Source organism: Bombus vancouverensis, chromosome 17, assembly GCF_051014615.1.
Source record: "Bombus vancouverensis nearcticus chromosome 17, iyBomVanc1_principal, whole genome shotgun sequence".
NCBI lineage: Eukaryota > Metazoa > Arthropoda > Insecta > Hymenoptera > Apidae > Bombus > Bombus vancouverensis.
The window spans coordinates 4899929-4920116 of NC_134927.1; the positions used below are offsets into that span (position 1 = coordinate 4899929).

Here is a 20188-nt window from a genome sequence, read left to right on the forward strand (position 1 = left end):
CACTTGCACGTCCAGGGGTTAACGAACCGTCCAATGTCTGTTGATATTGGCTCAACGTAAGACTTCGTTTCTTCCAGCTGTAATTTTCTATTTTTTTAATGCAAACGCACTGGGATGCTGAAAGTACCTGGGCACGATATATTTTAGGCGATATACAGGGTGGTTGGTAACTGGTGGAACGAGCGGAAAGGGGGTGATTCTACGCGAAAAAAGAGGTGGAAAATATAGAATAAAAATTTTTCGTTTGAGGCTTTGTTTTCGAGAAAATCGACTTTGAATTTTCGTTCGGTGCGCGTGCAATTTAAGTTTGTTTTTGTCGTAACGGAAAATTAGGAATACATAATGAAATAATATGAAGTAATCATAAAGTTTATTATTACAAAAATTAAATTGCGATAATATCCATCGAGACAACGATCTACAGTGAGATGTGATAAAGTGCACGCGTACCGAGCGAAAATTCAAAGTCGATTTTCTCGAAAACAAAGCCTCGGACGAAAAATTTTTATTCCATATTTTCAACTTCTTTTTTCGCGTAGAATCACCCCCTTTCCGCTTGTACCACCAGTTACCAACCACCCTGTATTTTAATCGTTTGAGTCTCAAGCAGCGCGATCGCGCTCTTTTGATTTTGTGTGGAACAGTCCTAGTACGTTTGAACTGGCTGACGACGTTTTGTATCTCGTTGTTATCTTCTGAATTTATTGAACAAAATTTGAAATATTTATAAATTAACAGATGTATTTCATAAAATAAATACGTTGCAGTATCCGAGTAGCATAGGGTAGTTTCCTAAGTTTCGTTGCTTTTCTTATGAAAAGTTTTCCACGAGGTTACTGAAAATTTTCTTTAATTGCAAGGAAAATGGAATAACACGAATTGAATAAAAAATGCAACAGTATAAGTGGATTGAATATTTATTATTCAATTGAATAAATTTAATAAAGAAATGATTAAAGAAATAGCTTTTTAATGGGCGAACAGATAGTTCATGATTATCCTTCGATATCCTTTGCCTTGTTACAAACTACTCGTTATCAAAATTACCATAATGCCGAACACTGCAATTAGAAGAAGGAGTTATTAAATTACTAAACACTCTTATCACCATAATTCTCGACGCCTCGTACCATAAAGTTAAGAAAGCGATAAATCAAATCACTGGAGAGGAGAACTTAAGTTTCCATTACACTTATACCGTGTACTTAGGTACTGGATAACCTGTCATAAAACAGCAAAACATCACGAAACGTCGGCTTTTACGAGTTTCATAAGAAGCTTCAAACTTTTAGCCGCTAGCAATAGAAGCGTAGGTATAACTTTTACGTTGCTATTAAACCGAAATCGTTATTCTTCGTTTTACCAGCAACGTAACTGATTACGCGATCGCGTAAACCGCATCAGAATGATCGTCCTTTTAGTCTGAAACTTTGTTTACGCTGGTCAAGTTTCTTGAATTGAAAAGCGACTGGAATTCAGCAACGCGAAACCTTGTTTCTGTTCTATCTGATTTGAAATATCGTTCAAGTTTTGATTTGAAATATCGTTCAAGTTTGATTTTTACTTTCTCAAATGTATAATTTGTATACATAAACATAAAAAGTGTGAAGCAATATGTGCTTCAAGTATCATCGCTGATATTTCAGTATGTTGCTACTTGAAGTCAAGTCTTCCAAGATCTTTTGTTCAATTAAAGCAATTTGGAGTAGAGTTGCTTAAATTGTATGCAAACTATGTACTCGTATAGATGTACTTGAATTCGAATAAGCTTCAAGTCTTCTTTGAGTGAGTCCTTTATTTGAATTGAAGCAATTCAGATCCTGGTAACTTGAAACCTCTTTGGTGTGTTATTCTATTTGACTTGAAATATCGTTCAAGTTTTAAATAAAGTTGAGATTCTCACAATTTCTTCAAATTTTTATTTTCTCCATGATACAATTTATATGCATAAACATAAGAAGTGTGAAGCAATATCTGCTTCAAGTATTATCGCTGATATTTCAAAATGTTGCTACTTGAAGTCAAGTATTCCAAGTTCTTTTATTCAATTAACTCGCATGTGATCTTTGTACTCGCATAGATGAGCTCAAGCAACTTGAATTCGAACAAACACGAAGTCTCGTTTGGATTAGTCAAGTTACCTGAATTGAAGCAATTTAAATTCAAGTAACTCGAAACCTCTTTATCAGCATGGAGTAGTCATTTGAAATATCTTCTCAAATTTCTCTTTTCATTTATATTAACCAAGTCACTAGACTTGGAGTGCCACTTTACTTTAATGTGAATTTTTTATATTTTACTTTAACTCTGCGAAGGCTGTGGTCGTAAAAATTCCTTCGGAGATTGCGGTGTATCCGAGAGATACAGCAACGTAAAATCTACGTCGTAGTGTTTATTTTTACGAAAGCTGTATATATACAATTACTGTAGTTTTACTGTATAAATATAAGAAAAGTGTTCGATTGTACTAAAATTAATATCAAATATACTACACATAATTGCGAATATTACCAACATTAATAATTACTAATTTAAATATAAAGAACGTGCAATCACGAACCTAAAAATATTCAGAATTGCATTTTGCATGCATCTTCCAGTTCAGTTGCTACTTCAGGAAGATTAATTAGAACCATATTTCCATATTTCCACAAAATTCAACTTGAGACGTATCGAACTGTTGCTTGACTCCAGAGAAACAACAGTTGCAATGTCGTAACAGTTGTATCGCGATGAAAAGTAGTCGCGTGTAATGTTATTTTCAGCATTGTGCTTGCTCACACCGATTTCTTCAATCAAATTGTCTCTCTCCTACCGCGATATCATTTCCCATTAAACATCCACTTGAAATCAGGTTACTCCGACTTATACGACTCGAATTCCAGTAACTTGACTAATCTGATCGAGATTTAACGTGAGTAGGTGATCCGATTCTAGGAAGTGAAACAGACGCATTCTCGCACAGAACGACGACGTAAACGCGCAAAATGACCTCACCATAAGTACGATACGTTTACGTGGCGATGCCCACGCTTAACCTTCCCAAGTTGGAAGTCGCGAACGAGGAAAAAATCCGCTTACAGAGCTCGTTACGTGATTATAGCACCGAGGATACCAGCAATTATGCACCGACGTAATACGCGTAACGTCGACGATCTAATTCCCTCGGTTATCAACGGGCCGATGTGAAATATCGTCGATTTCGTTGTAATTGGCCAGCTCCATGGTTCTTCGTGATTTTATAGTCTACCGCTGATTAATTGCTTATTCTGCAATGGCAACCGACGTGTCGTTTAAATTGCACACCTTCCCTCCAGGCAAATATTTCATAGAGATTGTTGAGATTGTAAATTATGTTTCTTTTTTATTGAATAGAAATTTAAGAGTGTTAGTGTTATTTATTTATCAGCAAAATCTCAGCAATCTCTAAAATTTCTAAATTAAATAAATTAATAATAATTATAATCTAGAGAAAATTAATAATTTAATTTAGAGATCTAGAGATTGTTGAGATTATAAATTATTTGAAATTATAAATTATGTTACTTTTTTATTAAATACAAATTTAAGAGTGGTAGTGCCACTTATTTGTTAGCAAAATCTCAACAATCTAAAATTTCTAAATTAAATAAATTAATAATAATTATAGTCTAGAGAAAATTAATAATTTAATTTAGAGATTTTAGAGATTGTTGAGATTATAAATTGTTTGAAATTATAAATTATGTTTCTTTTTTATTAAATACAAATTTAAGAGTGGTAGTGCCACTTATTTGTTAGCAAAATCTCAACAATCCAAAATTTCTAAATTAAATAAATTAATAATAATTATAATTTAGAGAAAATTAATACTTTAGTTTACAGAATAATTTATGAATTATTATTATTAATTTATTTAATATAGAGATTTTAGAGATTGTTGAAATTATAAATTATTTGAAATTACAAATTATATTTCTCTTTTATTAAATACAAATTTAAGAGTGTTAGTGTTATTTATTTATCAGCAAAATCTCAACAATCTCTAAAATTTCTAAATTAAATAAATTAATAATAATAATTATAATCTAGAGAAAATTAATAATTTAATTTAGAGATTTTAGAGATTGTTGAGATTACAAATTGTGTTTCTTTTTTATTAAATACAAATTTAAGAATGTTAGTGTTACTTATTTATTAGCAAAATCTCAACAATCCCTAAAATCTCCAAAATAAATTATTATTATTAATTTATTTAATTCAGAGATTTTAGAGATTGTTGAAATTATTAATTTATTTATCTTAGAGATTTTAGAGATTGTTGAGATTTTCCTAATAAATAAATAACACTAACACTCTTAAATTTGTATTTAATAAAAAAGAAACACAGTTTATAATTTTACCAGTTAAAATTTCAATAAATCCTTTATCAAAATAAATCTCATAATAAATAAATCTATCCCCTTCCTCCAACAAATTAATCACCTCGATTTACGCTAACTATTCGTCTGACGCTTTCTAAATCTGACGTTTAAGAGCATCACGAAACACTCGCTGACAGTCAAGCGCAATGCATTCGCCCAATTACCGGTAAGAATTTATTTAAACGATCGTTCCATTTATCAATCTTATGGTTTATGAGGCAACGTGTGTGTGTTCACGGTATAATGTTTCCCTAACACACAAGCAGTAAAATCGCAACGAACAATCTAACCCTGAAACATGTTATCTGAAGGCTGTAAAATCGGCGTAAAATGGACGCACGCTATCGGATAACGCGGAAGAACTTAATTGTCGGTTGCGATCCGCCGTTTCTTCTTACGGTTCCAGGCATTTAAAGTATGGACAGAGAGCTGCAACTGCGGACAGCAACTTCCAAGTGACACCAGTCCCAGTAGAAAAAGGTCAACGCGCGGAGAAAACTCGAGGGAACATCGCTATAGCAAAACATGTTCGCTTTTCCCTCGTTTTGCGCAACGTAAAAAACACGTAAGAATCGTTGCTTTCCTCGGATCGTTAGCACCGAGCCAACGATTAAGCGTTGCTTTATCCACCGAATTTTTACCAATTTTTTTAATATCGTTTATGGTTCTTCTCTCGTTTAATTGCTCCTCGTTCGTGGAAGCGTCGATTCGAGCTGCGGCGAGCTACAGTTTAAATTCAATTTCATCCTGCCGGTTTGACGAGGTATGATACGGTCGAGTTATATTTGTCTAAATTTCTGTCCCGCTCGCGAGAACGGAAGTTTCGTAGTTGACATGGTACATCGAAGTGATAAATTGCACTGATGTTACTTTGCTGAAATTTTACGACGAATTACGTATCAAAGGAATACAGCGAAGAATAAAAATTGCGCTTGAAATAGTTCGAATAATTGAGCATAGCTTAAACGTGTGTGAACTTTTATTGATTTAACGAAAGCTACGTTAATGTTCCATTTTCGTGTTCCTGTTTCGCTGTTAGTTTAGAATTTTTCACGTATCTTTACATTACGTTTAATCATTCGAGCGTTGTAAAAATATACAGGGTGGTTGGTAACTGGTGGTACAAGCGGAAAGGGGGTGATTCTACGCGAAAAAAGAAGTCGAAAATATGGAATAAAAATTTTTCGTCCGAGGCTTTGTTCTCGAGAAAATCGACTTTGAATTTTCGCTCGGTACGCGCGCACTTTATCACGTCTCACTGTAGATCGTTGTCTCGATGGATATTATCGCAATTTAATTTTTGTAATAATAAACTTTATGATTACTTCATATTATTTCATTATGTATTCCTAATTTTCCGTTGCGGCAAAAACAAACTTAAACTGCACGCGCACCGAGCGAAAATTCAAAGTCGATTTTCTCGAAAACAAAGCCTCAAACGAAAAATTTTTATTCTATATTTTCGACTTCTTTTTTCGCGTAGAATCACCCCCTTTTAGCTTGTACCACTAGTTACCAACCACCTTGTATATGCAAAATTCTACCTTAAGTAGAAAATCACAAACACTCGATGAATTCGATGTAACGAGTTGCGAGTCTCTTGAATAAAAAAGTATCCTCGTGTTCAAAGCGTTCAACTAGTTTGCAAGTTACTAATATTACCAAGATTAAACGTCAGATTTAGAAAGCGTAATATAGTTAGCGTAAATCGAGGTGATTAATTTGTTGGAGGAAGGGGTTAAATTTATTTATTATGACATTTATTTTGATAAAGGATTCATTGAAATTTTAACTGGTAAAATTATAAATTATGTTTCCTTTTTATTAAATATAAATTTGAGAGACTGTTGTCTCTAAAATCTCCAAAATATATCATTATTATCAATTTATTTAATTTAGAGGTTTTAGAGACTGTTGAGATTATAAATTATTAGAAATGACAAATTATTTTTCTTTTTTATTAAATACAAATTTAAAAGTGTTAGTGTTAATTATTTATTAGAAAATCTCAACAATCTCTAAAATCTCTAAAATAAATAAATTAATAATTTCAACAATCTCTAAAATCTCTGAATTAAATAAATTAATAATAATAATTTATTTTGGAGATTTTAGAGATTGTTGAGATTTTGCTAATAAATAAGTAACACTAACATTCTTAAATTTATATTTCATAAAAAAGAAACATAATTTGTAATTCCTAATAATTTATAATTTTCACAATTTCTAAAATCTCTAAATTAAATAAATTAATAATAATAATTTATTTTAGAGATTTTAGAGATCGTTGAGGTTTTGCTTTTTACTCTCTGTAATCTGTGGTTGTTTGCTAGAGGGGAGAAAAATTACGACTCGTGTCGCGAGCAGTTTTTTATTTTCATATTAAAAGTCAGAAAGCAGTAACAGTGTGCACACGTACAACGATTGTTTCACATCGTGCATACGTTTAACAAGAGCTTTATCGTTAGTGGAAATAACAAAGGCTAGCGTGTAAATTAAAAGCTTTTAGTATGTACTTTTCTTTGATAGATGTAGTTCTACCTGTAGAACTACTTTGCTATTCCATAATCTCTTAATCTTCACACTTTTTAATTTATAAATTATAAGTTGTATTGTGTTAAAACAATTCCTTTGAGGTGATAGAAATTGTTCACGTTAATAAAGACTGTGATATTTATATAACAATTATATGAAATAATACACGTTGTAGATAGCAGAACATATTACTGCTACATCTGTTAATATGTGTTTTTGATTGATAAATTACAAATGTTTATCGCTGAATCGCCGTAATTTACTAGTAAAATTACTATTTGTTATACGAGAAGCTCTTGATCTTCACACTTTCTAATTTCCAAATTATAAGTTGGTTTAAAAAAATTCTTTTAAACTAATATTAAATGTTTCACATTAATAGAAGCAGTGATATTTTCATAACAAATATATAAATACAATTAAATTACAAATTACATATAAATATATGTGGAAAATAGTAAAACATATTACTGCTATGTCTCTTAATATTTGTTTTTGATTGATAGATGATAAATATTTATTATTGGATCACTACAATCTGCTTGTAAAACTACTTTTTGCTATTCTACAACCTTTTGATCTTCACAGTTTCTAATTTCCAAATTATAAATTACATTAAAAAAATTCTTTCAAACTAAAATTAAGTGTCCGAAATTAACAGAATCAGTGACGTGGAAACGGTACTGTACGTTATAAATACCGAAACATATTACACCATTTTAACGCGTAATTTAAATCCATCGTTCGCTAATTCCATAAAAAGCTAAAATACACTGTCTGTTCCAATCGTGAATTCATCATCAATTCCTACAAATACAGTTATTACGAATCGACCCAGATGTTCGACCCATTTTCACACCACTGTACGTGCGAAGCACAGTCCTTACAAAAATACAATTCTTGCTCTTACTTCTCTCTACTCGTCTGCCGTGGTTTACACGAATTTCACAGTTCCCCATGCGTGACACAATGCGAATTATTAAAAGAAAAAAAAAAAAAAAAGAAAAAAGAGAAAGAAAGGGCAAAAAAGTGAAAAAAAAAACGAAAAGAAGGAGAGAAGGCGATAACGCGACTGGAAGTGTGTTATCCGTGCTGAAACGCGGATAAATCCGAAATGTAGGTTTGCAACGAGAGAGTACGCCCTATCTGTGTGCTTGTGTGTGTGTGTGTGTGTTTTCCACAGCGTTCGTAACGGTGATCTCGTATAAATAATTGATGAGAAGCCTCGCGGCGATTTGTAATTGTAATTCCGCGGGATACTTGGCCAGTTAAGCAACGTAATTACCGAGCGGACTCGTTATCGTTGGCAGCTCGTCGCTCAAGCGACTTACGGGGACGCGAAGCTGTCTATCTTTGCAGATGGAATTCTCTTTTTACGGAGGGAACGTGGTGGCATCGAATCAGAGACAGGAGACACAACGATTCATCGCACCTGTCCACCCCGGGAAAATTACCTTCGCCGCAGCCTCGTCGCTCCGACAACCACACGATGTTTTATTACGATGAATCGCCAGTTTTATCATTTCTTCCCAGCCGCGTATTAGCGAAGATACTTTGTCCGATCGTATTACGGCTACGTAGCTTGCTTAGGTCGCTACTTCAGTCCAATTTCAACGTCTCGGATTTATTGGATTGTCAATGAAGAAGCGTATCATTTGTCTACGCGACGATTTACGCGAAATCAGATGTCATTTCGTGTTCCCATGTTTCGCGCATCTCTGGCTCCGGAGTGTCACCAGCTCTTTCACATTTTACTTTCGCGGTGCTACGATAAGCTCGCGTCAAGTTCACTGTTATTTTCTCTCGTCGCTTTGATTCAGTAAATTTTGTAGAACAATGACGTTGCATGTATCATATTGGGTCGGCAACGAAGTGATTGCGGATTTTGTCAATACCATTGATGAATACTATTGATGAATTGAACGACCTATTGAATGTATATTTGTATCTTCTCTGTAGAAAGAAATTATTTACTGTGTAGTAAAGATATTCTGAAGTATTTAGAAGAATTTATATAATTATTTATTCGTTATATATTTCTAATTCCCGAATTGTAAGTTGGTTTAAAAAATTCTTTTAAACTAACATCAAATTTTCCATATTAATAGAAGCAGCGATATTTACATAACAAATATACAAAGTATTATATGTAGAAAATAGTAAATTTATTTTTAGTAGGATTTACATATAAGATTTATAAGAATTGAAAAAATATATTAACCGGCCACGGTGGGTCATTTGTGACCGGAGCGCATGAACTTCTTACAATTGTAAAAATTGAATAAAAATTGACTGTTGGAGCATTTTGAAGATACTTTGAAATAAAAAGTGTCCCATTGAGCAATTAAACATTTTTATTAGAACGCCAGTAAAAAAAAATTGAAAACAAATGTTGCATCTAACGGTGCACTGTGTTAAAACACTCTAAACATAAATGTGGCTCGTCGATACAATCTGGACAATAGGTGGTCACCTTTTTGGTCCGATTCTTAGCAATTTTTGATCCTAAATGTTTAACATTTTTTTATAACACTCTCTGCAAAATTTTCGTGCCAGCTACGCTTGCCCTTCTTTCTTCTGCATTTCGTGTGGCAATCTTTATCGAATAAGTACATTTGACGGTTCTGGTGAATGGCACCGTGTAAGGTGCATGGCGAGTGCCATTCTAAAATCTGGTACCTTGATTTTTGTTTTTGTTGCTTGTTTATAGAGTATCATGGCGTTTGAAATTGATGTATTTAACGATAACTCTAAAGCTAATTTTGTATACCACTCGAGGGTTCTTCTATGTGCTGTAGAATATGCTATCATTTGATCTGATAAATCTACAGCACATTTTCCTCTGTTGTAATCTACCACTACCATTGGTTTATCACGAACATAATTTTTTTTCCGCGCCTCTATCATTTCAGCCGAATATTTCGCCGAAATCATAAAAATAATCCTAATACTGTTTACTAATATCCTCTACACGATTCGATATTCTGCACGTTTTGCTTACGACGAAATGACGAATGCGAATGGTTTGTTGAAACAATGGAAACCTTGTCACAACATGTCGCTATCAACTGTTACCAAGGCGCCACGGTGGTCACCCGTGACCAACAATAAGATAAACGGTCCATCGGGGAAGAATATTGTCTTACATCATCAATTTATTATTATTTTGCCATTATACCCTTTGAATAAACAAATACTCCCGTGTCGTCCTGAGTGAAACATGTGATTTCGGCGTGGCAGTCAAAGTGTTAATACGTTTGATGAGTAAATTGTGATATTAGTTTCCAATTTTTTAAGCAAAAGATATCCAACGATTGTGGAATTACATATTAAGTTCCAGTAAGTGTTAAAAACATATATTGTTTCTACTTTTATCAATTATTTAAAATAAATATTAAAACATATTCATTAGAATATTACTACTTTCATATGAATATTTCCTGGATCAAATGGTCCATTGGGGAAGAATGTTGTCTTACATCATCAATTTATTATTATTTTGCCATTATACGCTTTGAATAAACAAATACTCCCGTGTCGTCCTGAGTGAAACGTGTGATTTCGACGTGGCAGTCAAAGTGTCAATACGTTTGGTGAGTAAATTGTGACATTAGTTTCCAATTTTTTAAGCAAAAGATATCCAACGATTGTGAAATTACAGATTAAGTTGCAGCAAATGTTAAAAAAATATTTATTACAATATTACTACTTTCATATGAATACCTTCTGGAACAAACACAATTCCCAATGTCATTTTATGACACATTAACAAAATCCCCAACTTAGTTGCCAACACGTTGCTTTGCACGTTGCTTTCCAAAATGACGCTCCACTGATAGCAACTTCGTTTTTCATAAACAAAGATAACGACCAACCTTGCAAAACTCGACGACATCTTACGGAAATGGTTTCATTAAAAAGATCGTATTATACGAGAAGGAATAAGTAAATTTATTCGAGCGCCAAGCGAAAGAAAATTCAACCAAGAAATTCAACGTTTCACGTGTTACCACGTAATAGAGTAGTTTCACATCGTGAATTCTATTTTCCACAAGCGCAAGTATTTTCACTGACGAGAGCGAACGAACTTTAACCTCTTCCAGAGTACTCAAACGTACGGTAGACAAACGTAGATGCATGATAAATTACTATCACGTTATCAAACGTTAACGTGTACACGTACAACATTCGCGTCATTAATTACGTCTGGCATAAATTGAACGTCTAAGTTAACGATGTATATATCGCGTATATATCATCTTATCATGTTTTAAAATAATTAATAAATATACCGTATACGTACGTACGTAATCTCAATTGTTTCAATTCTAATGCCGCTACGTGTTCGCACCAGCGATATTTTAAACTCGCACATCGTGTTCCCCGATTTACATCGAATCAATTAAATTTGTATACTAACAAGATCACTATACGTCGCAATCCCACCGCTGCTATCCCATTTCGTTGTACTAAGCTACACACGATGACAACTAAATGAATAATATAGCCGCGTTATCAACGTTACATTTATTCCAGTTATCGCGTTAAAAATGATATCCTCGCGACGTTTATGCGATCGAAGCGTGCAATTATGCGCAGCGTTCGTAACTATTGCACGATGGCCAGGTTGACGGACGACTATTTTTACAAGATGACGTCAACGGGCGACGATTTCGTGTCGGAAAATCTCAGCAAGAGGTCGACGACAAGGATTTTAAAGGATAAAAGGAACGTGCCACGAGATTTAGGCCAACGTGGGTAGCTGAAGAACCGTAAGAATCGACCTACGCCAGCTCTGTTATCGATATGCACACATTTTCTGCCTTATTTATGTATCGAAAGCGCAAAGAAAATCCTCTCCTCCTCGTCCGCCCACGAAAAATCAATCCGCCGCACTTCGCACATCTATCAAATTCTAACCTGGTTTCTGCGTATGGCGATGCACAGCAACAAGCAATACGCGCGCTTATTTTTCGACCAGTTAACCGCGGAATTTAGTTTCAGCAAACACTCACGGGTTTAGGTCCCGTGGAGTGCGCAAATAAATACAAGCGACGACGAGTATACTCGTCAAACGCAAAGTTAACAAGTTAACCGGTTTATGCAGTGGAAGCTGTATGGCTCGAGTTTCACCGCGATTTTCCTCATTCCCTTTCGATGAATATTTCTGCGAGATAGAATTTAATCGAATTCGAATTACTCGCCACGTGTCCAGGTGCGTCATTTTACCTGCGTGGCTGGAATTTCGAATGGTCGCACGTCTACGAGTAGAAGTTTATCGCTGAAAGTATAGGACAGAAGTTGCATCGCTGCGCAACTCGCAACGAACCTACAACTGTGCCGTGTGTCGCAAGATGCGAGAAATCGGTCGTTCGATTCTGTCAAGAAAAGACAAGGCAAGTCGTACGCTCCTTCGCCCTTCGACCACGCGCGAGCTCATCGTTTCTCGTCGCTCGGACGCGGAATTCTCATCGTTTGCCATCTCTTTGACTATCTCGTTAACGCAAGTCGAATGAAACACAAAGGTACAAGGGGAAGCTGAAAATACTGAAAATGTGCGTTCGCGTGGAGCTTCCGTGCGTCGGATTTTCGATCGTCGTTTTTTCATTTCCTCGGGAATTTCGACAAGTGGAAACCCCCGCAAGTGGCAGATTTCAGCTTTCGTTAAACTGCGAGATCGTTGTTTAAATTACGAAGGCAGAACGAGTCTTTTCCTCGAGTCGAACTGTACACTTGTTGGTAATTTCTCAGAGTTGACTTTTTACTCGAAGCTAATTTCCTTCCTGAGAAACTTCAATTTTCCTAATCGTATGATTCTTCGAATAAGTCGCCGATATAAATAAGTTTCCTACGCGCTACAACATGTACGCGTGCTGGCTACATTTTCATGTTAACTGAGGAATTTAGCTGGAAAAATCGTAGTAGTAGAGACTATTAATGACTATCACTGCTCGTGCTTGCGCGGACAATTTCCGATTCACAGTCGCATCGAAATGCACGCGTCTCTTGCGAGAGGTCAAGAACAATTCAGACGATCGCTATCTACTCGAAGTAGAAAGCGCAGGGGTCATCGAATGACGGACCGAAGACGAAGGAAGTGACGTCACATTATTATAGTTACGGCTCTTGGTAACCAGTCGCGGTTGACAAGCCAAGCGTCCACCGTACTCTTTTCGATCTCTTTGATATTCTTTAGCCGCCTTACCGCCATGTCCGCTTCTTTCTTCCCTTCACCAAGAGCCAGCCCTTTGTTCCATAGCTTCTGTTATTCGAGAGATCGCCCTTGTGACTTTGGTTCCGCTCGAAATACACGGCACGTTGGTCGTCTGGTCTGCGGTTCTTCTCGGAGTTGGATATTATTCGAATTATTTCGAATAAAAATATTTATTTCAGATAAATAATTATCGGAGATAATAGATTCGTATCAGTCGAGTATTTTATACGTGGAATAATTATTTGTTATGGGGGAGAAATTGGTTTCTAGATTCATTGGAATTACGATTGTAGAATTATTCGAGCGATGATACGATTGTCCTGTTGATTGTTTTCGACGAGTATACTCGTCATGAAGGAATGGCGATATTTCGTGCTACGACGAGTATACTCGTCACGCGTAAAAAGTAGTTACTACTTGCTGTTTACGTTGTAGTTTAGGAATTGCAGTAAATTACAGTTTAGGAATGGCACTAAATTACAGTTTAGGAATTGCGGTAAATTGCAGCAATATAATTAAAAAGTAAGACAGTCGTTTCGTTGCAACATAATTTTATATTATGACAGCCATACATATTCTGTGTTTGACGAGTATACTCGTCACGCGTAAAAGATAGTTGTTATTTGCTGATTAAATTGCAGTTTAGGAATTGCGGTAAATTGCAGCAATAAAATTAAAAAATAAGACAGTCGTTTCGTTGCAACTTAATTCTATATTATGATAGCCATACATATTCTGTGTTTGACGAGTATACTCGTCACGCGTAAAAGAAAGTTATTATTTGCTGTTTAAATTGCAGTTTAGGAATTGCAGTAAATTGCAGCAATATAATTGAAAAGTAAGACAGTCGTTTCGTTGCAACTTAATTCTATATTATGACAGCCATACATATTCTGTGTTTGACGAGTATACTCGTCACGCGTAAAAGATAATTATCTGCTGATTAAATTGCAGTTTAGGAATTGCAGTAAATTGCAGCAATAAAATTGACAAATAAGACAGTCGTTTCGTTGCAACATAATTTTATATTATGACAGCCATACATATTCTGTGTTTGACGAGTATACTCGTCACGCGTAAAAGATAATTATCTGCTGATTAAATTGCAGTTTAGGAATTGCAGTAAATTGCAGCAATAAAATTAACAAATAAGACAGTCGTTTCGTTGCAACATAATTTTATATTATGACAGCCATATATACTCTGTGTTTGACGAGTATACTCGTTACGCGTAAAAGATAATTATTATCTGCTGATTAAATTGCAGTTTAGGAATTGCAGTAAATTGCAGCAATAAAATTAACAAATAAGACAATTGTTTCGATACAACTTAATTCTATATTATGACATCCATACATACTCCATGTTTGACGAGTATACTCGTCGTTCCTTGCTTTCTGTGACGCATTTTTAGCTGCACAGTTTTCAAAGAGGTTGCAACAGCTAACTGATTAATTATCCATTTCCATCTAATTTTGTACAAGCGTATACAGATACCGGTACAATTCTTACTATTCGCTTATCGGACGAATAATTTATCACGTGACGATAAACTTTCTAACCTGGCAATTAACAAAGCCAATAAATATTACAACTACAGAACGAAGCTTGTAAATATATCGGAAATCACGTTTAGTATCACGTCTATCCACGATGTAACACGTAAATATTTATATACAATATATAATTCTACCCGAATAAATTATTCGATTAAATTTTTCTTCAGATAAATTCTTACAAAAATAATATTCTATTCGAAAAAATACCTGTCCGATTGGATATTTATTTGTTAGTGACGAATGGAAGTTTCGACCCATTTTCACATATAGAAACTTTCCTGTCAATCGTTCGGTCCTGCCTTACCCCGAATTAGCTAAGTTCGGGTATACTCGACAACTTTAGAAGCTCGTTTTTCCCAAAAACCAAGCGTCCAATGAATAAATTTTATTCTACACTTTCCACATACTTTTTCACGAAGAACAACTCACTGTAGATCATTTCGTCCCGTGCAGTTCGGAATTAGCCATTGGCCATTTGGCTACACCCACCCAATTTACAGGTTCGATTTTCCCGGAAACGACGCGTCGAATGAATAAATTTTATTCCACACTTTCGACGTACTTTTTCACGTAGAATCACCGCATTGCCAATTATACCACAATTACAGAGAAACCACATGTACAGGTGGTGCACGTGTGGAAGGTCGACGCACGGCGCGGCGTCGATCTGTTTCCAAAAGTAAATCGTCGATAGCCGGAAGCATAAATGTGTCATCAGCTTTTAACACTCTGGGGACCCGCTGCTCTGGCAACCACGTAGCCTCACTTCCCGGCTGTTTCGCAGCGATTGAAAACCATTCAAAGCGACCAATATCACATCTAATATACTGAAATTAATAGTTTCGTATTATTGAAGCATATAATGCAAAAATACTTGCCTAACATTTCGTCCAAAGTGTCCATTATTATTTTTTCTCTCTTACTCTTTTATTTAACAACAGTCACATTTTTTATAAGACACCGGATTGGCGCTTCCAATCTCCAGAGTGTTAAGCTGCATAGCAACCGTGAGTGGCAGAGTACTTTCAAGAAGTTAGCGTGGTTTTAAAAGTCGCGGATGTTATAGTTTCTGGCTGACGACAAAAGGCCTGGCGCTCTCTGCTGTCCGCATGCGAGGATCGCGTGCACGGGGCGATGACTCGGGGACACGGGGTCACGGTGACCCGTGGCGTGGCACGTGAAAAGCGATAAGAGTTCTGCCTAGACTTTAGACTGTAGCAGGATGTGGCCAGGCTGATGAACCCTCTGGCTCTGGCAACACGACTGGCAATAAGTCAACAAGCTCAGCACTTAAGAACTTCCCAGCGAGATGATCCAGATTGCCGATGATCGATGCATGTACGTATCATCCAATAGAGATGGCACGCAAAATTGCGAACTTCATTCACGACCATAATTGACCTGATCATAATTCTTGATCTTCATTGAATTATTTACACGTACACGTTAGTATACTGGCACATTGCAAGAAATATAATAATTGAAAGGAAGAAGAATCTCATTGAAAATATGTCGTACGTCTCTACAAATCACAACACTTTTCCTGTTGAAACTTATTTTCATTCTTATCGCTGAATTTCACTATCGACTGATCTGCCTCTTTTTACCAAGTTCCATTCTTTAAATTTTGAGGATGGGGAAGAAAACTTATGGAGAAGATACTTAAAACGCTTGCACGACTCTCCCCTGTATATGTGTTTTCTAGTAATACACAGGCTGAGGCTCTTCACGTGACTTAAAATAACTTGCAAATTATTGGTTGTACGGAAAAGCGTTTGAAACAAAAGTTGCATAGTATCCAGGGACACGTATACGGATAAATCATCAAATTTTGCGTAATTAACCCTACTTTGAGAAACAAATATTAGACATTCTATTTAAAAAAGTTCACACTGACCCTAATATCTCGCTAAAAAGCTAAAAAAATAATAAAAAAAAAAAAAATACAAATTAGAACACTGTACGTCTGCCTAGATACCATGCAATTTTTCTTCCAGGCACGTTTTCATACAACGAACAACACAGCTGTTTAAAGTCGTCCACATGTTATTTTGCAATTAAGCTAGAAAAATTGACCAAACGTCCTGGACAAATTCTAAAGTACAAATTAAATAAAAAGAGTAAAAACGTTAGGAGTCACCCTGTACGTATAAGTCACACGTATCGTCGGTTCAAGTAAAGAAAGGCTCGCTGATAATCATAGTAGGATGATAATAATAAAAAGTACATGATACATAATACGTAATCGAACATGAATGTTGCCACAACTGAAACATGATCGTTCAGTTTAGCGACTATTGAATGTCTCGTCGAACCGTGGCCATTTCCCGAAACTCCACTGTTGACAAATCACCGGCTTGGGAGAGGTCGCAGACAAGCGTGGCCACTTGCTAACACATGGTCGGTGCTCGTTGATTTCGGCTACATCTGTACGTATCAGTCGTTAGTCGTGCAGCTGTGTGTATACGAGCCAAGAACAAGATGCCATATATGCGCTACGTGGGCCAAAGGAGAAGGCGATACAACGCGCACCGCCTTAACCAGCTCCAGCATTTCAAGATTACAGGACTGGCAAGGACTCTTGCGATCGTGGACACGGTTAGGTAATCGAAACGAATACTCCTGCCTGGATTCTACGCAACTACTCTGGCCTCGAACACCAGTTCCATGGAATCTCAGATTTTCATTCTACGAGACGACCAGACACACTCCTGGCCAGCGCAACGTCCAAAGAAGCAGAAGATTATCGCGTGTATCTGAATTTTGCCAAGTCTGGTTTATTTTTTTTTTGCGTTAACGATAATACCGAAAGCTTGGAAGCTCCTAGTTTTACGTTAATTTCGATACTTCGCTTCTTACGAAAATCTACGAAAATGGCTCGATGACTGGGTTGCCTCAAAAGAGCGACAGTTTCTTTTGGCGTGGCATCCACCAATTGCCAGACGGGTGGGGAAAATGTATAGCTAGCGATGGGCAACACTTCGAATAAAATATTTTTAATCGTTTTCATACAATAAACGTGTATTTTCTATACAAAAATGCCGGTTTCATAGTTACAGGCCTGATATTTCTTACTTTGTTTAAATTAATTTACGAGCTGGTCATGTAGATGTAATGGCTGCGAGTAGAACGTGGCTGTTCCTCCTGTTTAACTTTCGTATTCCTTACGATATTTGCCACGTGTAATCGGAATGTTATACGAAATTGCAATTGAACGTTAGAGAAATGTGACGTGAATACGCGTACGCGAATCGACAACAATCCCAACGGCAATCTCGTGCACACATTGTCCTACTGGGCAAATTGTAAAATTTAATTAAATAAATTAAAAAAAAAAAAAAAACACATTGTGCGCACCGAATGCGTTCCGAAACGTGCATTAAGTTCGTTCTTTGTTTAATGGATGTTACGATTTATTTCGATACAGACGAAGAACGAAGATGCTTTAGGTTTTAAGGTTCGTCCACACGACTATTTCAACCACGTGTCTATAGTTTTCCAGTGTTCATGTTCAAATCTACTATGTATGTGTATGTACAACTGACTGGACAGTATAATAAATATTCTAAAAATATCAACTTGTGTCCAATCGATCTTACTAATTTGTCATCGATATCGTTTCAAGATTCCACTTTGAATATTCGTAGGATCGTTTAAATATTGGCAACTAAGTGATTGCGGATTTTGTCGTTACCACCTAATGACAAACTCCGCAATCACTTAGTTGCCAACCGAACATTATATAACCTAACCTAACCTATTAAATAATCTAACCTCTAAAAGTAGTAGAGTAATTTGTAAAAAGCGAAGAGATCAGCAAAGATGCAGAAACTATTGATTACAATTTCATACGAGATTTTTATGCTGGTTTTAATACATGTAACCGAGTTTATCGAAGAAATATTCCTACCTGCAACAATTCCAAACGCGAGGAGGCCTGCGGTGCTGCCATCGTAGCTTAAACGACGATCGTTCTGCGACCACTCGACGGGTGATCCGTTTTTTTTTTTTTTTTCTGAAACCAATCGAAAATGTATGATTTATAACATGGCAAAATATGGCCAAATATGAGTTACGTTTAATAATAAAATTTCTGCACGAGACGCGAAACTTGGATAAACCGTGTTTCGCTCAACCGAAGATTAACACTTTACCGACTGATAGCCGATTAATCGGCTTCTTGCCGTCGACGCTTATCGACCGATAGCCTATTAATCGGCTTCTTGTGCAATTTTATGACACTTTGTTTTGCAGAAAATAATTCAGATAAAATACGTATTATTCCGCACTATGCCCACGACAGTTCGTTCTATCTTGTGCTCGTAACGTACAGAAAAACGTGCGTAGAAAAGAAATTGCACAACGACGAGTGACCTTTGCGTTGCATTTGTGAACAAACTTTCATTTCGTGAATAAAATCTTCAGTCAATTGAAAACGTTCTAATCGAGCAACGTATGCTTGGAAGAAGAAAAGCGCGGTGACGTTTTTCGAAAGCAATGGAAAAAAGCAAAATCATCAGCGGACTCTGTTTTACGTTTTAAAGATACCGGTACCTGAACGTTCATTATAATTATTAGTTTGGATACAGTTCGTTGCATCCGGGTGCACGCAAATCCGGACGCAGCAGACTCACGCGATCGGACGCCTCTTTTGTTTAAATTTACTGTTGTGTCCCGGTTGCAGCGTGTTTCATGTGCAAATACAAAGTAAAAACGAAATGGGAAAAGTGAACGCGGTATTTGTCGTTTAAAAGTAGCAGAGAAGCGAGCTTACTTGCAATTCAATTTTGCCAGTGAATTTGTCAATTTTACTTTTTTATTATTATCAATAAGTGTGTTTAGTATTTAATAGATACCTGGTATTTATTTGTTAACGAGTTGTTGCTGAGTTAAATATTTCCTTTTCGTGATGCAAATTTACAGATTCAAATTTGTAAATTGTTTGGTTTCTACGTAACACGGTATATTTCATGGATTTTTTTTTTTTGTAATATATGCGATTTATTCCCCGCCGTGTTATTATACTTGTTGTAATAGTAGCTAGCTTCCCATGGCAAATAACAATGCTCCTACTCCTAAGTCAAACCTCGCATGAATAAAAATTACACGACAGACATTTGTTACAAGGCAGTAAAACGGAAACAGATATTACAGGCAGAATCACGAACACTTTGCTTGAAAGCGAACGATTTTCCAAGTATCTTTCGAGGCACCGACTACTCTTTCGACACGATCGACGCCCTGAACGAGTGTTATTTTATTAACGTAACACGTGTTCAAAATCATTTTATTAACGTGACTCTTAAAATGTAATACTCTTCTCCATATTTATGGAACTTTTCGAAACGCGAACACAGTATATATTGGGCTGGCAACTAAGTGATTGCGGATTTTGTCATTAGATGGTATTGACAAAATCCGCAATCACTTAGTTGCCAATATCACTTTGTATAATATATATTGTACAAGTACATCGT

The 20188-nt window shown here is 35.9% G+C and overlaps 1 protein-coding gene across 2 annotated transcripts in view; it reads right to left on the minus strand.

The window, feature by feature from the left end:
• The window catches only part of LOC117166079 (uncharacterized), an 84033-nt gene that overhangs the window by 41517 nt on the left and 22328 nt on the right, over positions 1-20188 (minus strand). The window contains exon 2 of one of the 2 annotated variants that reach the window (XM_076625982.1): positions 18622-18726. The exons of the other annotated variant lie outside the window; for it this stretch is intronic. Coding sequence (XP_076482097.1) covers positions 18622-18663 — 42 coding nt within the window. The 5' untranslated portion in view covers positions 18664-18726. The remainder of the gene's footprint in view (positions 1-18621; positions 18727-20188) is intronic. 2 annotated transcript variants of the gene reach the window in all.